The sequence below is a fragment of the Gracilinanus agilis genome, chromosome 5, assembly GCF_016433145.1.
Source record: "Gracilinanus agilis isolate LMUSP501 chromosome 5, AgileGrace, whole genome shotgun sequence".
Lineage (NCBI taxonomy): Eukaryota > Metazoa > Chordata > Mammalia > Didelphimorphia > Didelphidae > Gracilinanus > Gracilinanus agilis.
Window position 1 is genome coordinate 312155007 of NC_058134.1, and position 24916 is coordinate 312179922.

At 43.7% G+C, this 24916-nt stretch overlaps 1 protein-coding gene across 1 annotated transcript in view; it reads left to right on the forward strand.

Annotated features, from left to right (window-relative positions):
- Positions 1-24916, forward strand: part of DENND5B (DENN domain containing 5B) — a 221548-nt gene that overhangs the window by 35061 nt on the left and 161571 nt on the right. Inside the window, exons 2-4 of the mRNA XM_044679311.1 lie at positions 10692-10890; positions 19113-19178; positions 23224-23333. Of these exons, the coding sequence (XP_044535246.1) occupies positions 10692-10890; positions 19113-19178; positions 23224-23333 (375 nt within the window). The remainder of the gene's footprint in view (positions 1-10691; positions 10891-19112; positions 19179-23223; positions 23334-24916) is intronic.

A 24916-nucleotide genomic window follows, 5' to 3' on the forward strand; every position in this document is an offset into this window, starting at 1 on the left:
TCCCTCCCTCCCTCCCTCCCTCCCTCCCCTCTTTCCTCTCTCCCTCCCTCTCTTCCCTTTCTCAGCAAGTATTGAGTACTTATTATGTGCCCAACACTGTGCTAAGCCCTTGGGATACAAAAAGGGCGAGAACAGTCCATGCTCCCAAGGCGTGCACATTCTGTTGGGGTGGACACCATGGGGCTCTCCCGTTACAGACAAGCTTCATAGTGGCTAGGTGAAAGTTTATATGAAAGGGGAGCCATTAGGAGCTGGGAGCAGGTAGGACTAGAAAAAGTGCCTTAGCGAAGATGGGGTTTGGGCTGAGTTGAGAAGAAATCCAGAAGCAGAGGCAGAGGCGGAGGGGATAGCCAGGGGGAAATGGACCGTTGTCATTGGGTAAGGAGCAGTAATTAGGGCAGAGCACCAGGATCTTGGAGTATTGCTGGAGAGTGAAATGTAAGAACCCTGGAAGACTGGGGAGGAGCCCGTTTAATGCCAAACAGAGGACTTCTATTTCCCCTGCCCATAATAGTGCTTTGGAACCATACATGATAGATATACAAGAATGGTTCCAATTGAATGTAGATGATCTTTGCTTGGAAGAATCAGTGTTTTGTTTCCTTCCCAGCTCTACCGAAGCTGTGGTTTGGGGAAAAGGGAGCATTAGGTACCCTGACTTCCCTGATGTGGGCTCTCCTATTGCACCCAAATCCACATTGACATAGCAGCTGGAATTCCATGAGAACCAAATATTTACTTTAACTTGTTGGCTTGATAATGAATAAATTATTCGCTTTATTTAATTTTATTATCCTGAGCAATAGGAATTTGGCTAAAGATTAACTTTCCGGAGCATTTGGCTTCAACTGGGTTAATTAAATTTCATTTTCAAACTAACCCAAACTTTGTCCGTCTGTGAGGAAATGTCAGTGGCTTGCCAAGGAATTAGGACGACTACTGAGAGAGGGTCCCCTCTCTGATCTACCTCGCAGTAATTCTGTTAATTAACAAATAAATAAATAAATAGTGCTATTTGGTTTCAGAATATCCTGGATGAGTTCCAGAGAAGTTGACTTCATCTATTTAGTGCATTATGCACAGGAACAATGAGTGCAATTTTATAGTTTATGAAAATACAGGCATTGACACCACTTGAGGTGATTAGCCAAAATAGAGTTTATTTGGTGGTTCTTTTGCCATTTTGAGTTTGTATTTGATGTGCGACACCATGGTAAGCTCATTTTCATTTCATTCTCCTGGGAAGTAAGGGAGTAGTTTCTGCTCCAAAAGTTCATGTTTCTTTTTATTTAGGCCAGCGATCTTTGGAGGAAACGTGAAAGAGCATATAAACTTGCGCATCTGTGTGCCTGCTACGTTGTATTGTATTTTATGGTTTGCCTCGCCCGTGGCTGACCGTCCTTGATGTCGTTAGCAGCCATTTGTAGCCTAACTTCGGGAATGCTGGGAAAGTGCAGGGCACATGTGGAATAATGGCACGAGCACCAAGACGATGATCCTGAGCAGCCAGCCACGCTCTGTGGAGATCGTCCACTTTAGCGGTCAGGCTCGGCCCCGGAAGCCAGGTCTTCTGACTCCTACGTCAGTGTCTGCTTCTTTCTTTCCTTTAAAGAATGATTATTGTAATGCAGTTTTCATGCCTCCTTTTTCCTTGGTAATTCTATTGCTCTTTCTTTTTTCCCATTTGGACCACGAATTTGATGGCTAAGGTAAGGGTTGTGTGCGAGGATATTCAAATCCAAAAAAGGCCAAGTCCTGTGTCAGATTCCTTTGTTCTAAAGCTGTTTGGGGTTTTAAAGAGCCGGGGCCTACAAGCCAAGATGTCTCTTGAAGGAATTCCCCTTCAGCATTACTTTATGTGTCTTCTTAGAGAACTCGGTGCTCAAGAGATCAGCTCTTACCCGAGAGTCAGTTTTCAGAACAAAACTTTTTTGGCGAGCTTAAGCAGCGTGGGAGAGGCAGGGGCTAAGAAACTAAAAGGAAATTTGAAAATATTTTGGCTTTCCTTTTTTTTGAGAACAGGCAGCTTTTTGGAAATGTTCATTTTTGCTTTGGGACCTGGAAGGAAAGATTAGAGAATAATGGCTGTTTCAGTAACAAACTGTTTGAATAATGTTCTGAAAAAATGAAATCTAGCTTCCTCCCCAACTAGACAAGCTTGCATTATCAGCTTATCCTTTTCTCTGACCTTTCTCTCAATCTTGCTGCCTTGAAATCTAGAGAACTGTGAGTGCTAAACAGCATGGCATTGGACTGCGTTTTTCAAATGGGAAAGATAAGTGAAGGACAGAGTACTGCAGGAAGGTGAAGAAATGAATATTAGGGTGTGTTATTAATAAGCAACATATTCTTATGATCCATCTTTCCCCTTTGATTGGTCAGACTCCACTTGGGAAGGGCACGAATAAGCATTCAGATCCCTCGGGGCTCCCCAGACATCTGCTGGTTAGCCAGATGGAGCCATTCCGGGGCGCAGTTTGGAACAAGGCTCAAAGGCTCTAAAACGGCACTTGCCCTTTGACCCATCAACACGGGCACTTGGTCTTTATCCTGAGGAGATTTAAAAAGAACCAGGACAGGACCTAAACGTACAGAAATATTTATCACAGCTTTCCACGGGAGCCAAGAATTGGAAACTGAAGGGATGTCCGTCCACTGGGGAGTGGCTGAACAAGCTGTGGTCTGTGATTGTGGTAGAAAACTGTTGGCCAAAACAAATGACCAGGAGGTTGATTTCAGAGAGTTACCCAACCCGATGCAAAGCGAAGTGAGCGGAACCAGAACTTTGTACCTAGTAGCAACAGTATTTCTTGATGACCAGCCGTGTATGACCCTGGTTGTCCTCAGCAATGCAGGGATCCAAGACTCATGATGGAAAATGCCATTTGCCCTCTAAGAAAGAACTGATGGGGGCCGAATGCAGGCTGAAATATAAGTATATATATAAGAAATGTAAGTCCTCCTCCTCCTCCTCGTCCTTGTCCTTGTCCTCCTCGTCTTCCTTCTCCTTTTCCCTTCTTCCTTCTTCCACAAAATGACTGATATTGAAAAATGTTTTGCATGTACAATCTATGTCAGGTTGCACTGTCTCAAGTAAGGGGGAGTGCAAGGAGAGAAGGAAGGAAGGTCAGAAGAAGGGAGAGCATTTGGAATTCAAAACTTTACAAAAATGATGTTAAATTTTTCTTTTTACATATGATGGGGGGAAAATAAAACATTTAAAATGATGACAACAACAGGTCGAGCATTCCTTAAATGTCAGGTTGTGGGTGGGGAGGGGTAGGGTGTCATTTTCAGTCATATTCAGTTCTTTGTGATCCCATTCAGGGACTTTTTTTTCTTGGCAAAGTTACTAATGTGGTTGGTCATTTCCTTCCTTCTGCAGTTCATTTTACAGTTAAGGAAACTGAGGCAAACAGAGCTAAGAGACTTGCCCAGGATCACACAGCTAGTCTGAGGTCAGATTTGAATCTAGGAAGATGATGCTAAGCCTGGATTTCTATCCACTGTGCCACCTAGCTGCCTAAGAGGAAAGTAGTTTTTAAAAATAATTTTTATTTTTTTTTCATTAAATATTTTCCAGTTACATGTAAAAACAAAGTTTTAAGTTTTTAAAATTTTGAATTCCAAATTTCATATCTCTCCCTCTCCCTCTCTTCCCCTCTCCCTTGTTGGGGGAGGTAAACAGTTTGATTTCACATATATATGTGTGTTTGTATAAAATGTATTTCCATATTAGCCAGGTTGTAGAAGAAAATACAAATAAAATAAAACATAAAGAAAAAACTTTTAAAGAACTCTTCAGTCTGCACTGAGTATTCATTAGTTTTGTCTTCTGAAGGGGGAGAGTATTTTTCATCATGGGTCCTTTGGAAAGTCTTGAATTGTTGCCGTGATCAGAATAGCTAAGCCTTTCACAGCTGATTATCCTTACAGTATTGTTGGTACTGAGTACAATCTTCTCCTGGTTTTGCATCAGTTCATACAGGTCTTCCCAAGTTTTTCTGAAACCATCACTTCTTATAGCACAGTAGTATTCTATCACCGTCATGTATCACAACTTGTTCAGCTATTTCTTCATTGATGGGCATCCTCTCAATTTCCAATTCTTTGTCATCATAAAAAGAGCTTCTGTGAATATTTCTGAATGTATGTGTGGGTCCTTTCCCCTCTTCTTTGATCTCTTTGGAGTATAGACCTAGTGGTGGTATTTATTGCTGGGTCAGAGGGTATGCAGAGTTAGAGCCCTTTGGGCTTAGATCCACATTATTCTCTACAATGATTAGACTAGTTTCAACTCTATCAACAATGCATTAGTGTCCCAATTTCTCCACATCCCCTCCAACATTTATCATTTTCCTTTTTTGCCAAGTTAGCCAATCTGATAGGTAAAGGTGGTACCTCAGAGTTGTTTTAATTTGCATTTCTCTAATTAATAGTGATTTAGACCATTTTTTCCTTGGGATTTCTTCTTCTGAAAACTGTCTATTCATATCCTTTGGCCATTTATCAATTGAGGAGTGACTCTTGTTTTTATAAATTTGGCTTACTTCCCTGTATATTTGAGAAAATAAAACTTGCTGCAAAATTTTCTCGTTTCCTCTTTTCCTTCTAATTTTGACTGTCAGTTTTGTTTGTTCAAAAATACATTTTCATTTTTGCACTTTTACTTTGTTGTGGTTTGTTGTGTCCTTCCTTTGGTGACTTAATTTCCAAATGAAATTTGTTCATGGATGATCATCAAACTTTTAAATAATCATTTACAATAGTATTCTGTACTACGCCACTCATTTTTTTTTAATTCAGTTTAACAAGTACTAGGAACTTCTGTTGTCTTTTGATGTCGAACCTGACTTATTTTTGGAATTAAATTCTCAAAATTATATTTCCAAACGACTCTGTAAGAAACTTGGACTCTACCTGATAAGCCGTCACCTTTGAGGAATGGCTAGTTAAAATTTCATCTACAAGAAAGCATTTTAAGGTTAAAGCGAGAGGTTTTAAAAAATCTTCATTGCCTGTTTACAGAGGACGGTAACGGATTACTGTGAACTCAAAATGCCAAGCCCCTTTTAAAAGGGAAATGTCTCATCAAAGCAGAAAGGAGAACATTTCAACAACAACCAGGGTTCGTTTTTTCTTCCCCCTGCTATGCCAGCGTTGTGGTGCCGCCACTTTTTCTTCATTTGAAGACCATGTAGTGAAATGGATAGTAGTTTGGGAGCAGGTCGTGTTCTAGGATGCCACATTGACGTTTTCCTTTCCCGTTAGCTTGAGAAAGAAACAGAACGGATTTGTCAGGGTCGGTGATTCACCAGAACGGAGACATTTGATGGGCAGCAGGACCACTCTGCCACCTTTGAAACAAAGAGCTGGCTGCCTTGTAGGCTGCCATCTGGCTTGGAGAGCTTGTACTATGCCAAGAGACGCAGCCCACATGCAGAAAAGTTGTGCTTGAGGGCAGGAGGAAAGGTCTTCTTTTTTCTGGGTCTGCAATTTGTAGAACAGTGTCATTTATGTTGAGTTTCATTCCTGCCGTTAAATAGTCCAATAAATGCCTTCCCCTTTTTCTTTTGATTGAGTTTTTTGTTTCATTTTCTGCACCTTTTTCTAAAAAGGATGCTTCCCTCCTCTTTGGTGTTTATCTTCCCTTTCTGTCTATTTCTTAGTTTTATTCTTTAAATTGTGGTCTTTATATTTGTTTATTCCTTCTTTTATGGAATTCTTAGAGACTGAAGTTGTCTCTCTACTGGTTATCTTTGGTGCTGCTTTTAATGCCGGCGCTTTGGGGGGGAGGGGGTTCTCTTCTTCTCCTCTGTGTGTTTGTGTTCCCAACTAGTTGTTCTAGCTTCCGTTTCTTGAATGAGCTTTAGCTAGAGTGGATGCAAGTGTTCCGTTCTGCTCATTACTTCTCAGTTGGGCCTGAGTGGAAAGACAAGGGCAGGGGCCTGAGGAAGTACTTGGGCATATAAGGACAAAAAATAGGATCGAGGTATTTCAGTTTCTTAGTGTCTCTTGCTATGAGGCTCATGGCTGATGGCAGATAGAGAGCGCGAGACCGTGTGTGTGGCCGCGGGGGAACTAAGGAGCCTGCAGGGTCACTGAGGCCCAGGATCCGGGTGCTGCGCGCATTTCGGGGCACATAAGCGCATGTTTTGAAGTCTTCCAATGTCAGGCAGAAGTGAGAGTGGAAACAAAGAGTGGGAAATGGGCCCGGCATCCGGCGGGAGATGAGGGAGAATGACCTGGAGCTCCCAGGTGAGAAGCCCAGGCTTGATGCCATGCAGCTGGCCCAAGTTACTAAGTGATGGAGGCCAAGAGAGTCCACAAGTGACCGAGGAGCGCAGGGAGGATTGCAATTCTTCTTCCAGACCAGTGTGTCCTGGCTGGGAAAGGAGGTTGGTCAGAGATGCAGGGCCATCTGGGCAAAGCTGGGTTTCTCTGAAACTCCCATAAGATAAAAATAGCATGAGAAGGGCTGCTGGGGAGCTTGGTGCACAGAGGAAGTGGGAAGTCCTGGGTTCAGATCTCAGACACCTCCTAGCCGGGTGACCCTGGGCAAGTCCCTGTGTAAAGGGTAAAATTATGTTTGGACTGGCTATTTAAGAGTTTTGGTCGCCAGGAATCAGTTTTCACAAGTCAGGATGACTTTTATGGTAGCTTATTTACAACTATGAAGAGTGAAGGTAGGGAAAATGAGAGAGAGAGAGAGAGAATGAGGGAGAAGGAAGGAACCAAGCAGGGTTTCAGCGGCCCCAGCAAAGGGGGGGCACAGAGGTAATTAAAGAAGGCTACTAGCATGAGGCCTCCTCTAAGACAAGAGGCCTCTTTCGGAGAGGCTGGAGCCTCCAGAAACGCCAAGGAGAGGGAGTCAGCCTTAACTTCCCCACGTGACAATTCAAAGGGGAAGCCGTCTGAGGTCTCCCCTGAGCTCCTCCAAGGGCCAAAAGCCCCCGCACAGGAACACGTGGACCAATGGCAGCCTCAGCCCTGTTTCGGGGTGCCCAGGGGGCAGCCACTTGTTTCTGATGTGTCAGTCACTAGCACGTGTGGCTCCCAGACCTCCCCCTCGCCCCTTGAGGCTAAGTTGGGTGGGAGATGTTGCCCCCAGCTGCCCAGCCCTTGCTGCTCTTCTCCCTTGGGAACGCCATTCAGTGCCAATTCTGAATAGAAGTGAGGTTTAAACAATGGGCTCGAAGGGAGGAGAAGTTCATTTTTTATGAACAGAACGCCACAGGGCCCACGTCTCTGCGGCATTGCTTCTGCCCTGGTCCCTTCACTAAAGCTTCTTTCTCGGGGTTAGCCGTAGCCTCCACTTACCAGACCTCATTTCAGCATTTCAGGCCTCCTCTGGGCAAAGGTCCGACCTCTTGCCCTGCGCGTTTGGCACGGGCTCCTCCTTTCCCCACCTGGACGGCCCATGCTCTTGGCTCTCTCGCTCCTCTCCCTGCTTGCTGGCCGCTTCTCTTTCTTCTCTGCTAAATGTCCATCTTTGTGGCCGGGGCGCCAGCAGCCTGCCTCCACCCACGTGGTCAAAGCTTGTCACTTGTGCCCTCCAGTGGGCAGATGGTGCCATGCGCGCCCCCGCAGCCTCCCTCCCCGTCCCGGCTCGCTCTCAAGCAGCAGCACTATTTGGTGTCCTTCACTCAAGCTTTGTTTGCTGCTCTTTTAACTCCAGGACTTCCCTCTGGCCACTGGGACCGGTAGAGACGGGCGAGTGTCTGAGCCTTCCCAGGCTGGGCCCGGCCTCGCTTTGCAGGAGAACGTGATACGGGTTACCCTGAGTATGTTCCCGTAAACTCGTTATGATAACCGTTCTTGTATGTCGTTTGCTCTTCTCAGGTAGATTTTCTCTTCTCCAAAGGGATGGACGGTGCTGCTTTGTTTAGTCTGGGTGTCCCCGTGCCTGTCACCGGGCTTGTCGCTTAGAAACATTCGTTTATCATCCATTCAGGGTTCTTTAGGGCACGAGACAAGTCCTGGGTTAGAGCCTGGAATGTGAGGCCTCCTCTGGGCAAAGGCCCGGCTTCTCTTTCCGTGCCTGCTGTCTTTGGCGAGGCTCTGGTTACCGTCTGGAGGGAGGCAGAGGCTTTGGCCTTTCTCTTCTTTGTGCCTCCTTTTCCTCCTGGGGCCCCCCATCTCTCTCCAGCTGGCTTCCTCCAGCGAGCTTTCCTTATTACGGGAGCCCAGTGTAAAGCCCGCAGGCGGCTCTTCTTCAGGCACCCTCCTGGTCTTCCTTCTTCTCCTTGTGTGGGCAGACATGCCCTGTTTTCTTGAATTTCTTCTAAAGTGAGAGACAAAAACACTTCATGCTTTTCTGCCTCATCCTCCCCCAAACTCAGTCAGGTGCTCTTGCCCATTTGCTCTCTGTCTGTCTGTCTGTCTGTCTCTTGCTTGTTTTTGCTTACGATCAAACTCAGCTTGGAATGTATTATGTTGTCTCGTCACAGGGTGGGAAGAGGCCATCTGGTGCATCTGCTGTGTTAAGAGATTTCCATGGCGATAGCGCACCGGACTGGTCCCGTCGGTCCCTTCTGTTCTGCGGTGTTGTCTAGTTCTGAAGAAGGCTCGCCAGGTTAGGAGCATTTCAGCATAGCCAGCAGCCACAGGGAGCCACTTGTTTCAGCTGGGAAGTGACAGCATGGCTCCTCCTGAAAGAAGTGCTGCTGCCTCGCCGACTTTGGGGCATTTGTGCCAGAGACTGGCATGAGGCTGGTCACTGTTTGTTTCGGACTTTGGGAAGACGAGGTCAGCTCCGTGAGGAAGGGGGGCCCTTCCTGTTGTAGCCTTGAATCTCTGGGACCCCGTTAACTCTTACTAGCGCGGTCTGGTTCTTCAGCGGCTCTTGCCATCTGCTGTATGGTATCGTGCAGGCCTGCTTCTGTAGGAGAACTCTGTAGACGTGTTCTCAAGCCACCCCTCAGTTTATCAGTCTGCAGAACATCTCTGCGCAGACACCAAGGTAATTTCTCACACTCGAATCAGCCTTGCGTCGCAGGAAGACTTGGGTTTGGAGTCAGATGACTTCTTAAGGGTATGAATCTGCCCCTTCTTGTGGCTCATCTCAACTTGCTACCTGTCTCTTCTATAAGCATTATGATCCTTTTGCCATTGACCTTGCAGGTTTATAATGAGAATGCTTCTCCCCCAGCTCCATCTCTCTGTCTGTCTGTCTGTCTGTCTGTCTGTCTCCCTCCTGCTTCCCTCCCTCTCTCTCAACTCAAGCTGAAGTGTGTCATGCTGTCTGATCACAGGGTGGGAAATCATAACCCTTTACATCTCTCGCATCCGTAGCCTTCTTTCCAAAGCACGCAGCAACAGCTCCCCACAGTAAACATTTATGAAGCTTCCTCTAGGCAAGACACTGCGCCAAGTGCTGGGCACACAAAGAAAGGGGTGAAAGACATCGTTCCTTCCCTTGAAGAGCCCAGATTCTAACGGGAGAGACAATATAAAAGAACTCTGTACATAGAGACACATGAAGCGGAGTCTTGAAGGAAGCCTGGGAAGGAAGAAGGAAGTGGGGTGGGAGGGATCTGGTTTTAGGCATGGGGAAGGACCAAAGGAAAGACACGGACCAGGACTGCCTGGTACTGTGTCCAGGGAGTGGCTCTTGTAGATTACCTGGAGGGGAAACCGAGGCGGGCTGCCCTGGACTTTACATGCTGCAGTGAAGCTACTGAGCAGAGCCTGGAGGCAGATTAACTTTGAGGCTGGGGAGAATTATGGCCCCAAGCCTGGAGCGCTCGGGGCCTCCTAGAATTTAGATGGCACAAATGGCCAGATTTACACCAGATGGGTACAGCAGAGGTGCTGAGTCTGACCCTGAGGAGATGGCACCCTTGACAATAATAGGAAAGTCGTCAAGAGGACCGGGTTGGGGAGCAGAGACAACTGTCTAAAGGCAGCAGGGCTGGGGGGGTCTGGTTGTCATTTACATGGAGATGATAATAGAACCTGTGGCCTTCCATGCAAGCTAGCGGAGATGCCGAGATAGCCCAGAGTAGAGGTTCTTAATCTTTTGTGTCTCAGACTCTGCAGTCTGCTGGAACCTAGGAAGCCCTCCTTAGAATACTTTCTAAAAACTAAACTGTTTTTCAATGATCAAACATTTTTTTTTCTCTCCCCCCCCCTTAAATTTCACTAGGGAAAGTAAACCAAAACTCTTCCAATAACTCTATGTGATCAAAGACAGCCATTCCCACACAGACCATGCGTTTCTGTCTTGTTTGGTATGTTTAGTCTGTTGCTTCCCTTTCCAGAAGGGATGCAGCATTTTTCATCCTCAGCCCTTTAAAAGCATGGCTGATAACTAGAAAGAGAAAACAGAAGGGGAAGGAACAGGCGTTTGTTTGTTAAGTGCGTCCTATGTGTCAGACACTGTACGCAAATAGAATCCCTTTGATCTCACAATGACTCTATGAGGTAGGAACTGTCATTATCCCCCTTTTATGGTTGAGTAAACTGAGGCAGACAGGTCTTTCTTGCTACTAGTGTCTGTGGCCAGATTTGAATCAGGTCTTCCTGCCTGACTGCAGGCTCAGCCACTAAGCCACCTCACTACCCCGGTCATCGTCATCGTACTCATTGGAGTTCTGAAGTATTTAAAAATGATTTGTTTTTACAGTGGGGTTAGAGTATGGATTGTTCTGGTCCTGCATCAGTTCACACCTTTGGTGTCCACCTTTCAGCCTGCTCTCACCTGGGGTGCCGAGAAGCTGTGCCGGGCACAACTTGGGAAATCTGCCTCAGCAGATGGGCTAAAACTGGGTGGCGGGAAGAACACTGAGAGAGCTCTGGCCGATGTCAGTGCCAAGGTCTTCCCTTGCAGGCCAGGCCACTGCCTGACTCTGGAAGGGAACGGACTCAGCACCTTCACAAAAATCGCCTGTACAGTAGGACCTAAAAGCCTCACAGCCAAATGCAGAAAAGGAGAAATAGTAACAGCATCGTTTTCAGGCCATAATGCTATAAAAATGTCACTCACCAAAGGGCTGCTGGGAAAAAAAGGCTAAAAATTAATTGGGAACTCGACGACCTTATCCTCAGAGAACCAATCATAGAGACGGTCAACAGTATCATTAAAGAGGATGACAGGGAGCTGATATTTCACCAAAGTAGTATACAGGGGGAAATGTATATAGCTCAAAATGCTTTACATCAGGAAAACAGAGAACGAACAGATTCATGAATCAATGGGTAGGCAACAATTAGAAAAAGAACAAACTTTAAATTCCCAATTAGAAAGCCTGAAAATCAAAGGAGAAATGAGTAAAATTGAAAGTATTTGAACTAACTATTGAAACCCATTGAACTAAATAAAGCAAGGAACTGGTTACCTGACAAAAGCCATAAAATAGATAAACCAGTGGTTAATATGATTTAAAAGGAAGGGAGAAAACCAAGTTAGCAGTGTCAAAAATGAAAAGGGCAAATTCATATCCAATGAAGAGGAAATTAAAGCAATTCCTACGTGTTATTTTGCCCAATTTTGTGCCAACAAAACTGACACTCTAAGAGAAATATCTTCACATTTATGTAATTTTACCAAATATTTGCCAAAATACAAATTGACCAGATTAATGGAAGAGGAAATAAAATCTCAGATAAAGAAATGGAATAGGTTACCAATGAACTCTCTAAGGAAGAAGCCCCAGGCAGGGCTACATAGATTCACAAGTGAATTCAACAAAATTTAAAGAACAATTGATTCCATATACATGTAACGTCTATTCCATGTACTTACTAACTCTGTGTGTGTGTATGTATATGGAGAAACAGCTGAAAAAAGAATTCTACCAGATTCTTTTTATGACACAAATATGGTGCTAATGCCTAAACCAGAAAGCGAACAGAGAAAGGAGACTCTGGACCAATCTCCCTAAGGAATATGGATGCAAAAATTTTAGATAAAACACTAGTAAGGAGATTAAAGCAATATATCACAAGGATCATACACGATGGCCAGGTAGGTTTTGTATAGGCACGCATTAGGACAACTCAGCTTGATTGACCATCTCTGTAACAAAACCAACAGAAACTGTATGATTGATTATCTCAGTAGATGGCAGAAAAAGCGAGGATCTTAAGAGACCAGCTTCCATCTTGGAGGAGGCCTCGTGCTTACTCACTGCTGGCCCTCCTGGCTGAGGACTAGTACAGGTATTATCTCTAACCTCTCCCACATTTCTCTACTCTATTGTTTCCCCTCTAATTTGGTAATAAACTTCTGTCTTGAGAGATATGATTTTAGTGACCACGTTATTTCATATAATTTAAGTCCAACCTTTAAATTTAACCTCTACACACCTCGGTTTCCCCTTCTTTCTTTGATCTCTCCAGGCACCAGGGCCTCCTCATAAAGTACACAGGTTTACCAAGAAAATCATATTAAAATGTAATTATCAAAGTGTAGTTTTTAAAGTTCGTGTTCCCTAAGTTCAGTATTCCTCGTGTAGAGGGATAAGAGGACCCGGGACAAAACTTTGGGGGGGTAGCTAAGGAGAGTGAGCGTGCCAGGAACAAAGAAGCCCAGGGGAGTCTCTGAAAGGAGCCTTCAGACCGGTAGGAGATCGAGGATAGCACCCAAAGACCTAGAAAGGAGAAAGGACGCAGGCAGAGCCTGGGCAGAGCAGGGCCAGAGGTTTGCAAGAATGAGGATTGGGAAAAGAACATGATCTTTAGCATTAAGAAATCATTGGTAGCTTTGGAAGGGTCAGTTTTAGTTGGATGATGAAGTGTGATTCCAGCCTGGAGGATTTCAGCGGGAAGGGGAGAAGCTTCTGCTGTAGCCTGTAGTTCTGTTAGCCTGCAAGGACTGGGGTGGGAGGAGAAAGATGTGGAACCATAGATGGCCCGAATGATGGGCTCAGGGCAGGGCTCTTCCGGACGAGGGAAACATTGGCGTAGCCGGGATGGAGGCCCTAAGTAGGAAGAGTATGATGGTGGGGCGTCCGCCAGGGAAACTGAGGAGGAGGAGGAGGAGGAGGAGCGCTGCTTCCTCTTGGGCAGGGAAGGGCACTTGAAATTCCTCCAGGCTACATGGAACTGCAGGTTCCGGGGGGCCTCAGGACCGGAGAACCCCCGCTTAGACAAGTAGCAACGAACGTCAACTTCTTGGTGACTTGAAGCAGCCGAGGCCGGTGTGCGACGGGCTGCGTTTCCCCGGCTGCTCCAGGTTTCGCCTGGGATCTTCCGTGGGTTAGAACTGTGAGCCCAAGGTAGGTCCATTTGTGCTTGGGTTCTCCAGTTGTTTTGGAACCTCTTCCTTCCAGGACATCTTTGGGAGAGACACTAGGATCAGAAAGGACAGAAGAGGTGAATCACGGGTCTGCTCACAGGTCTAGAGAGCTCAAAAAACTAGAATTTACTCTCTGAAGTCCACAGTTGAATCCGGCAGCTCAGTGATTCTTTTTAACCTGCTCGAGAATTTCCGGCATTTTCCTCGTTTCTCATAACTTTGAATAGCTTTCATCAATCTTTGTTTCCTGTTTTTATGTAACAAAAGAACCTCCAAGCAACTTCATTAACATTCGTCCTAGAAACACATCTGAGACTGTGATGCAGCCGTGAAGCCTTGTTAAATGAAAGTGCCAGAACCAAAAACTTGTGCTCAAAGCACATTAGATTACCGATTATCCCCTAATCTCGTGTGATTCTGAGCTCTGGAGTGGGCACGGCTCGGCCAAAGACCTTCATCGCATCTGATCCCTTTGTTTTAAAAATGAATGTTTAGAAAAATCAGAATCTTTCCCCAGGAGCCAGCCAGTGTTGGAAGCGTTTGTTGTTGTGGCCGCCCTTAAAAAGCTTTATTGATCCTTCCCCGCAGTTCCAGGCTCGCCTCTCCCGGGACAGAGGAATTCCTCGCTGGTAGTTTATTAGCCGCCTGGTCCTGATGGTGAATGAAGTGTGGCTGCCATGCCCTTTTCCCTTTTCTTTTCTCTTGGTTCCTTGTTTCCCACACTCCCGCTTCCACTTTAATTTCCCCGTTCATTTGAGTTATAACCTGTAGTATAGTTTGATCGATTTGCTGCCTCATTTTACTAAAATGTGTTGAGGAAGCCAAGACTCTTCCCATTAATTACAAAAATAATTACTATTTGCTGATCCTCTTGCATGCCATTCTTTGAAATGGATGCGTAATTGCGTTTGTTGGTCAAGGGACAGTTAATTCTGGGTTGAGATTTATGTGACTTCTTCATATTTGAGAGGACGAGAACCTTTTGCAATTTAAGGAGAGAACGGATATGTCGCATGCTAGACAGCTTCACTCTTAGACAGCATTTACTCTTAGTGAAAGACTGAAATAAAAAAATTACTTTTTTAAATCCAGTATAGCGTGTCCCAAAAATTTTAGTGCAGTTGTCAGCCTTAATACCTTAAAAGATTTAGTAGCTTGAAAATGCACTAAGACTTTGGGGGCATCCTATGTTATTAGTTAATGCTCTGGTGGGAAGACTTCCATATTTTATATTGTAAAAACAAGTGGTTCATTGTTGGATCAACATGCTCAATTCATAGGCATGGAAGTGGGTTCATTAAAAAAACTTTTTTTTTCAGTTATCAGATACATTTTTTTTCTCCTCCATCTTTCCATTCCTCCCTGGGGAGGGAGGAGGGAGAAGAATAAAACCCTGGTAACAAAGCTTAGTTGGGCAAAACAGATTCCTTTTACTAGCTGAGGCTACAAATATGTACGTCATTATACGTATTAGTCTATCATTTCTCTGGCAGGAGGTATGGCGTTCTTTATCAGAGGTCCTTTGGAATCATGATTGATCGTCGATTTAATCAAACTTCTTAATTCTTTCAAAATTGTTCATGGTCACAGTATTGACGTCAGAGTATAAATTGTTCTATTTCATCTCATTTCACTCTGCAAAAGTTCGTACAGCTATTTCCAATTTTCTCCAAAATTGGCTTTCTTCCTCCCCCCCCCCATACAATAATATAGCAATACATTAACATCCCATAACTTGTTCCGATATTCTCTGGTTGAAGGACATTTCCTTAGTTTTCTGTTCTTTGCCACTGCCAAAAGAACCAAAGAATATTTTTTGTACATACACATCCTGTTGTTCTTGGGTCAGAGGGTATGGCACGTTAGAGATGTCCCATGGTTACCCGTTGCTTCCTGGCATGATCGTACTGATTGGAGGCTCTCCTTGCAGGCCTCACTGTGCCTGTTTTACGCTGCTCCAACAGCACCGTCGTTTTCCTTTTTTTGTCCCCTTACCAATCTCATCCGATCCAGATACTTTACTTTTACTTTCTCTGATTATTAATGACTTGGAACATTTTTTCACATGGCTATAAATAACTCAGATATATTCACTTGAGAACTACCTGTTCATATCCTTCAACCATTTATCAGTTAGGAAATGGCTCTTAGTTTTATACATTTAAATCATTCTTATGTCTTAGAAATGAGACCTTTATCAGAGAAATTTACTGTAAAGAATTTCTTCCAGTTCATTGTTTTCCTTCTAACCTTAGCTGGGTTAGATTTGATTGTGCAAGACCTTAATTTTATGTAATCAGAATAGTCCACTTTATCTTTTGTGATTTTTTTTTATCACTTCATTATGAATACTTCCCCTTTTTATAGATTCAAAAGGTAGTTTCTTCCTTGTTCCTCTAATTTATGATCTGACCTTTTATAGCTTAGTATATGTTTTATTTGTGTCAGATAAAGGAAGACCGAATACCTACTAGATATAACAGAGACAAGAAAAAGAATTTCTTCAGGAAATGAGCATAGGTAAAGAGAAAACAAAGTCATTCTTTTTTATAGATGATATATATTTGGGGAATCCTAAAAAGAGTCAACTAAGAATTAATTAAAACAATAAATTCAGCAAAGTTGTTAAATGTAAAATAAGTCTGTGGAAATCATTAGCATTTCTGTTTGTTGACTAAAAAAGAGCTAGAATAAGACATTCTATTCAGAAGAACTAGAGAAGTTATAAAATATTTAGAGGTGTATCTAACAAATATACTCTGGAACTATATAAATATCATTTGTTCATGGGTAGGTTGAGCCAGTAGAATAAAAAGGACAATAATACATAAATTAATTTACTTATCAGTGCTATTTGAATCAAAGTATGTTTTTTGGGCAAGAAAAAAATAATTCATATGGAAGAGCAAAAGGTCAAGAATCTTAAGGGAAGAAAGCTATCAATACTGGATTTAACTGTACTCCAAAGCAAAAGATCTGCTACTAGTTAAAAAATGCAGAGTACAATCAGGAGAACAGAGTAGCTGCACAAAATATAATAACACACTTCTTAGGGTTCAAACCCAGAGACCTCAGTTACTGGGGGAGAGATTCACTGTTTCTTCAAACCTTCTGGGAAAATTGGATAAAGGTCTGCCAGAGATTAGGTTTAGCCCCATCACGGTATACCATGTGCCAATGGAAGCATGACCCAGATAAAAAACACTTGTCTTTCAGATTTATGGGACGCTAAGACCACACAACCTGATTGGCTTGAGCTCCCCATACTCAGCTTTTGGATCTATGGATGGGGATTAAAGATACCAGGCTAGAGTAGTCGTGGTCTATTTAGATTTGGTGGGTGGTTGAGACCACAGCGGTCACCATACCCTGATGACTGATTGACCAGACAGTTGTCACAGAGATAGGGAGATATTCCTTAACTTACTCAGGACACCGAGGTCCTCTACCCATTTTTTTTTTTTAAACCCTGAACTTCTGGGTATTGACTTATAGGTGGAAGATTGGTAAGGGTAGGCAATGGGGGTCAAGTGACTTGCCCACGGTTACACAGCTGGGAAATGTCTGAGGCCAGATTTGAACCTAGGACCTCCTGTCTCTAGGCCTGACTCTCACTCCCTCTACCCATTTTTAAAAAGAAAAGGGTAAATGTAAATTTTTGTTTCTTTGAAAAATATGTGAAAAAAGAAAACTGTGGATTTTTGTAGAATAGGGGGTATTAAGAACCAACTGTCACATATTTCCTATGTCTGGTGATCACCCTTCTCCCAAATTCTAAAGTATATTCTAATATTTCCACATTTAATTTCAACTTTTCACCTTTTATTAGTGAACTGAGGCCCCCTACTCTAATAAACATGATTTATTTATTTATTTAATAGATTGGAGGGACCTTTTTAGATAGAAATGGGAATCACTAAACCATATGTAGAAAACCATATATTAACATTATCTCTGTTTTATTGTATTTTTATTTATTTCATTAAATATTTCCCAATTATATTTTAATCTGAGCACCTGAGAGATGGGTCTGCTGTCAAGAAGACTTATCTTCCTGAGTATGAATCTGGCCTCAGACACTTGTGTAACCCTGGGCAAATCACTTAACTCTATTTGTTTCTGTTTCCTCATCTATAAAATGACCTGTAGAAGGAAATGGCAAACCACTCTAGTATCTTTGTCAAGAAAACTCCAAATGGGATCACCAAGAATTAGATACAACTGAAATTACTGTTCAACACTTTTTAATCTGGCTTGGCCCCAACTCCAAATTTGTTGCCTGCCACCATGTTTTATGCCACTGAGATTTATATAGTTAATCAGCTCTGATAATATGGGGTCAAATATAAAATAAAGTAAATTCTGAAGTCTTCTTAGGTTATTTTGCAAAATTCTTTATAATTAAAAGATTTCTCCTAGCTGTAATATCTTATATTTTATTTCCTTGTCTTTTCATGGAGTGATAAAATCTGAAAGTACTTCTATTTTAAAAATATTGGCAAATATTCAGTGTTCCCCTTAACATAGATGGGCAGATGGAACTGAATCAAGGTAAGAATAGACTGCAGAGAGGCCCTGAGCAAAGCCGATGGAGCCATATTTTAATTACTGCCCCATTCTGTGTTTATGTCCCATTAATGCTTCAAAAATAAATTAAGAGGTTTTTCTTTTCTTAGTCTGGAAAAAAAAATGCAGTTCCTCCCTCATTGTCCTCGCCCCTGATGCTTGGTTTCTATTATTTGTAAGAAATAAAATTAATATAGAGTGATAAAATTAAAAATATCATGGTTTCAAGGGTTTATTGAAAGCCATTTAGAAAAATGAAGCCACGTGCCTATTGAGTTATTTTAAAGGGACCTGCCATTTACCTGTTCCTCCCATCCTCCTGTTCCACAATCACAAAAGCGGAAGTACCAATGCCATCCTCAGTCTTTATACTCCTGGTTATGTAATTATACTTCCTGCTCACCTGATTATACAAGAGGAATCATGGGAAGTGTAGTTTGAAAGAGATCTAAATGTTCAAGAACTCCTAAATTTCCATTATCACATTTTGTAAGTTGTCGAATGATCACCTTGGAGCATTTGAGTCTCTGTAGCTACACGTGGGCTTTGGGGTGTATCAGGACAATGAACCGTCACAGGAGATGCTCAGTATGCTCAGTATGACCCTATGGGTGTTGGGGCCAGGGTGGTCTGATTTAGTTAGAAAGAACATAGGATTTTAATGAGGCTTTGTCAGACTGGATCACCACTCAAGGTTCAGAATGGTGACTGGCCCAAATTGGATTGCACTGGGTCTGGGTGGAGGAAAGGGCATTCCCTGACTAAATGAGAGTCCTTCCAGCCTAAGCCAGCAGGAGTAACCTTGCCCTGGTTTATAGTTGTCCCGTGGAATGAGATAACGAATAAAATAATATTAAAACTTTGTTTTCTTGAAGCCCTGAGGATGTATCCTAAGAAGTTTGTGAGTTTTAATATGGGAACATCAGCTTTCTTTTGTTGTCTCCTGTATTATTAATATGTACTTGGAAAAGAGATGTGTCTCTGTGTTTCTTTTCTAGTCTAGATCTCTCTACCTAATCATGTAAAGTCCTTTGATGATAGTGTTTGGTTTCTGAAATTTAAAATAAAATTAGAACCATTTCATTTTCTTTCCTTCATATTATCAATTAGAGCATAAGTTTCACACCATCAGTATTCACGGCTCGGCTGTTGTGTCCTCTATCCTACCTCAGGCAAGGGGAAATGAGAAGTTATGTGTGATTTTTTAAAAGTTCTTTTCCATTTAAGTTTTCATTCCCTTTTCCTTAGTTTATTTTGGTTGTTTTTTGTTCATAAAACGTTCTTTTTTGTTTCTGTTGTTGTGTAGTTTTGTACCAATGGCTAGAAGCACATCGTCATGGCAAGAGCCAAGATGAAGTAAACACAGTTTCAGGTAAAAAAAAAAAAAAAAAAAAAAGGTGGGATTTAACAGTCATCAGCCCATGAATCCTTTGGGGCAATGTGTCTACTTAGCTTTGCTCAAATAAGCTTTTGGATATGGTTGAGTAGTTCTAGTTTTTTTGTTTATATGTTAATTTTCTCTAAAACCTTATTTTATGTTGACTGTTTTTCCCCCTTTTTGTCCCCAGCACATTTCACAATTCATTGGCACATAGTAAGTTCTTATTGAATGATTGATTGGCCTTCAGTGACATGTATTCTCCTTTCTCAAGAGGAAATAAGTTCATTGCCTATGTAGTCTAGCCAAAGAGTCTACTTGGGGTTTAAATTAAATTCAATCTCTGTATTTTTATCATCAGTGGATTTTGCAAGTATGCATGCATTTGTAACCCATATTTTTCTTTTGGACTTTGCATGTGCTTCCTTTGCTTTTGCTGCCCCCTTCTGTATCTGTACCTTGCACTTAGTCTCCATAAAAAGTCTTTAGAGGGGGCAGCTGGGCAGCTCAGTGGAATGAGAGTCAGGCCTAGAGATGGGAGGTCCTAGGTTCAAATCTGGCCTCAGACACTTCCCAGCTGTGTGACCCTGGGCAAGTCACTTGACCCCCATTGCCCACCCTTACCACTCTTCCACCAAGGAGCCAATACACAGAAGTTAAGGGTTTAAAAAAAAAAAAAGTTTTTACTTAGGTGCTTTTTTTTTGTTTTGTTTTCCTATCTAATTATAGGTACACTTTGTTTTCTGGGAAATTGGGGTATCCTCTTAAAAACTTCATTCCTTCCTTAATGCTATTTTCAGCTTGTTTTCTGGGTTGTTATTAGTTTACCAGATAGATGCTCTGTGGGCTGAGAGCTCTGAGAAACCCCTCCCTGTGCTGAATCAATTGACCCTTGCTGATAGCTTAAAGACTTTCCTCAGGCTTGGGTATAAGCTTGATCTCACTCAGAACTTGATCAGGTCAGGGGCTGATCAAATTCTAGCCCCAAGCTTAGGCTCAAGTTTCTGGTCTCCAGGTGTTCTTGATTAAATCAGGCACACCCTTGATTGCCCCGCCCTGAAGCTCTGTCTTTAGTTTGGGGCAAAAAGATCTTGGGGGGGAGGGCTCCCTCTGAGAACTTTGTCCTCACCTCAAACCATGGATTATGTCCTCATCCCAAACCCAGACTGGGATTCCTGGCTTTGCTCTGGGCCCACAGGGATCAGCCCCCTTCATCCCAGATTGCCCTGGGCTAGGACTCCAGACTTCTCCACAGGTTTGAAATTTCCAGGGGTATGAGTTGGCTTGGACCACTATTTGCCCAGGCAGGATTCCAGGGTCTGAATGTTAGCTGGAGTTTAAGTTTGAAACCTGGTACAGCAGGTGTGGGGAGTGGAGGGGGGTTGTGGTTTGCTTTTGGCTTGCTCTTCACTCGCTGCAATGCCTCTTGCTAGCTTTGCTCCTTTTTCACCTCAGTTCTCTAGATGGTCTCTGACTAAATTTTGGGTTTTTCTTTTCTTGAAGGTTGTTTCACTCTGTTTCCTTGTTGGTTCTTTCACTCCTGTATTCATTTTGTGGCGATATTTTACTCTTGGTCAGAAAGAACTTTCATGGTGACTTGGAGTTGCTGTCCTAGTTACTCCTCCATCTTTGCTGTTGATGTTCTTGGTATTTCTTTTAGGAGGTGACAGTGGATTATTTCTGTTTCCGCTTTGCCTTCTGATTCCAAGAGTTCTGGGCATGGTTAAGATTTTTTGAAATCCCATATCTATCTGCACTTTTTTTTGTTCTTTTTGTTACATATGGTGCTTGGAGATCCAGTGATTTTTAAGATTTGCTTCCTTGACCTGTTTTGTAGGTCAGTTTGTTTTTGCTTTGAGGTATCTTATTATTCATTCAATAATTAATTTATTTCTTTTAGCCTGTTGGCTTTGTTTTATTTTATTTTATTTTATTTTTAGGCCCTTACCTTCCGTCGTGGAGTTAATACTGTGTATTGGCTCCAAGGCAGAAGAGTGGTAAGGGTAGGCAATGGGGGTCAAGTGACTTGCCCAGGGTCACACAGCTGGGAAGTGTCTGAGGCCAGATTTGAACCCAGGACCTCCCGTCTCTAGGCCTGGCTCTCAATCCTCTGAGCTACCCAGCTCCACCCTGTTGGCTTTGTTTTAATATTCCTTGTTGCTTTATGAAGTTCTGGCTTCTGTTCAGTTCATTCTAATTTCTGAAGTGTTTGTTACTTGGGCAGGGTTTTGTACTTCATATGCCAAGCTGCTCACTTCCTTTCCAGTTCTTTCTTCTACAACTCTCCTTTCTTTCCCATTTTTTCCTTCTTGTTTATTTATAAAAACATTTTACATTCTTTTTCTAAAAAAGACAAAGCTACATCTTTTTCAAGAATTCCAATTGAGTTTGGGCCCAGTTTCTCTGAGGCATTGCTTGTATATGGGCTGAGCTCCTTCTTTTCTTGTGTGTTTGTCTTAAGCGTTCCTGCCACTATAGTAGTTCATTGGGGTTTGTTTGTTTGCTCATTCTTCTAACCTACTTCCTGACTTTGGATATGGTGTTGGGAGCTCTACCTACATATATGTGTGGAGGGAAGGTCTGGGCTCATCTTGTTGCTGCCAAGTTCTTGGGCATTTTTGTGGAATGTCAAGGACAGACTGGGCCCCTGCAAGGTTTCGCTGCTCCTACAGTGGTCTGGGCCAGGGCAGAGTCTGTCTGCTGCTCTCCTTGGCTAAGCTCTGCTAATCGATTCTAAGACTAAAGAGGGGGGAAAAAAGGAAAAGCTGTCGCTGGGGGAGAAGAGTAAACTGCAGAAAGGGTGACGTATCATCCCACATTCCTCTCTTCAATGCAAGTGTTTAGTGAACGTTTACTCCGTGCTAGACGCCGGCTTGAATACTGAGGAATAGACCGGCAAACCTGGGACAAACACTTCGTGGGAAAGGAAAGAATCTTCGTTTTGGAAACTACCTGGAAAGAAATCTAGTTTTCCCACCACCAATCCAGGAATCCTTCCTGAGGCTTGACTGACAAGTGTGAGCCCTCGCTAATGGGGAGCTTCCTAGGCCCACTTCCTCTCTAACTTTTCTCTCATTGCTTTCTTTGGTAAAAATTACTTTTATTCTGAATGTAAACGTCAGCCAGAATAGCCATTTGCAGACCCAGAAAGCCGCACTCTTCTGTAGAGCGGGCCTTTCTTTTTAGGGGATCACCCGCCTTCCTTAAAAGCTTTCCTGCTTGTCGGGCCTCACTGGCCTGACTGTTCTTTTCCCTCTATTTAAAGAAGAAGAAGAAAATGCCTTAATGCTGTTTTTCTTTTTGCCTCCTCTGGCCATTCCGTTTGCATATACTCCCCTACCCTGGTGGGGAAGAAAACAAACCAAATGTGACTGCCCAAATCGGAGGCGAACAGTCAGCTCCCACAAAGACCTGGGACGTGCTCTAGTAAGTGATTGTCCCAGTCACCATCGGGAAGTCCCTACACAGGAGGAAAGAAGACCCAATCCCCCTTGACCCCCTCCAAACACAGGACCAGCACAGATTTCGCCTGCATATCCTCTGCTCTGGGGGCAGAAGGAACAGAGGACTCCCTCAAAAAACACCCAGAGCAGGAATCTGGAATATCTTGGTTCAGTCTCTGGCTTGATGGAGGTGCTCCAGCTTGTTTCTCTTTGGATTTCTTGATGACTGTTGAGGCTGGTATTGTTTTAGATGTTTGATGGAGGCCACGTGTGCCTCCTCTGTTAAGGTTCACATAGCCTCCTCTGGATGATCTTTCCACAGCAATATTTGTCAAGAGTGATACCAGTCCATAACTCAAGAAAAACCGCCTTTCTTTTATTGTTGTAATGTTACGGGTCTGGAATCAAATGGGTTCAAACTGAGGGGGAATGATACCAAGTTTATAATTAATTCAGTGTCTTTAATTATTCATAAAATTTAAAATAAATCTATCTACAAAAAGTCTTGAGAAACCCCAACTCAGTCATAATAGAGGCAATGCCAACGTATTTTAAAGGCTTTGGTTACTAAATCTTAGTTGTTTGTTTCCTTCTAGGAGAAAACTTTGACCAAAGTCCTTTGAGAAGAACTTTCAAGTCCAGGGTTTTGGCCCACTACCCGCAGAATGTAGAATGGAACCCCTTTGACCAAGATGCAGTAAATATGGTATGTATTTTTCTTCTGCCAGTCAGTGTCTGCCAGGTGATGGGAGGAAGGGCTGGGAAAGACTTCCTGGAGGAAATGGGATTTAGGGAAGTGACTCGGTTGGAGGCGTGCAGTCATTTTGGGAGCTGAATAGAGGTTGGACTGGAGTGGGGGTGCCACATCAGAGAAGGGGGCATATTGGAGGGGAGATGCGAAGGTGGAATGGTCAGAGCTTGGTAACAAATTGGATTTGGGGGGAGGTGGGCTAGGGGGTGAGAGGAGGGAGGATTTAAGGGTGACACCCAGGTTGTGGACAAGGGACTGGGGGGGCGGGTCGCCCTCTCACAGTAATGGGGAAGGTAGGAGAGGCGAAGGGTTTGGGGGGACGATATTGAGTCCAGTTTGAGATGCCCACTGGAGAGCCAGTTCTACCTTTTTTCAAGCGAAAGTTCTTATACTGCTGCCTTCTGAGAGCTAATATGAATTGACACATAGATGCTGTCTGTCATCAAGCAGAGCTAAGCAGTTCGTTTGAGTGAGCCGTCAGTGAGTGCCCATCATGTGCCCGGCTTTGGGCTAGATCCTGAAGATAAGTAAGAGCGAGGCAGGCCTGACCTCAGAGATCTGACCCTCCACGGGGGCATCAGCACGCACCCAGAGGACTAAACACTTGATGTAGACCTCGGATGGGCCAATGAGCTCGAGGGAGATCAGAAAAGACTTCCTGATTGCAAACTGAGGGGAGGTTCCACCAGTTGGGGAACAAACTGTGGCACGCGTTGCTGGTGGAGTCCTGGGTGCGGTGAGAAATGATAAGCAAGGTGCTTTCAGAAAAAGCTGGAGAGAAGCAAGCAGGAGCAGGAGAGCGCTGTACACGGTGACAGCAATGCCGGACGAGGGTGGTCTGTGAAAGTGGGGCTCCTCTCAGCGGCGCAGAGATCTGAGACAGCCCGGAAAGACTTGGGGTGCGGAATGCTCTCCCCCTCCAGAGAAAGGACGGCTGGAGTCGTCCTTCCCTTCTGTGTCTTTAGGCTTTGGTTGTGTGTGAGTTTGCTTTTACAACCATGACCAATATGGAAGTGGGTTCTATATGACAATAAAAATAAAATTAAAAAGGAAAAGACTTCTCGTAGAAATTGGTGCCTGAGTCTAAGGGAGGTGTAAGAGGCTGCACCCAAAGAGGAAGAGTGTGTCAGTAACCCGAGCCCCTGGGCTCAGCCCTGGAGACACCTGGAAAAGCAGAAGACAGTCGTGCCTTCAAGGAGCTCACCGCAGAGCAGGGCTAGTACCTGGGTCCCCTCCTTATATGCAAGGGGGGCTGGGAGGGGTGCTCTGGGGCCTACCATCTGCTTTTTCCAACCCAAGAAAGAGATACTGAGGAGGGGCGAAGAGCAGAGCTAGTGTGATCTTGGAAGTCAGCAGAGCAGCCAGGTGGGAAACGAGGAGACGGAGCATCTCATCCCTGGAAGACTATTTTAGGCCTGGAGACAGATTGTATTGCTGTGGAAATAGAGGGAAAAATGTCATATTGGTTACACGAGTGTCTTGTGTGTTAAAAACCTAGAAAGCTCCGTGGGAGCTGGATTGCGAGGGGCCGGGAGTTT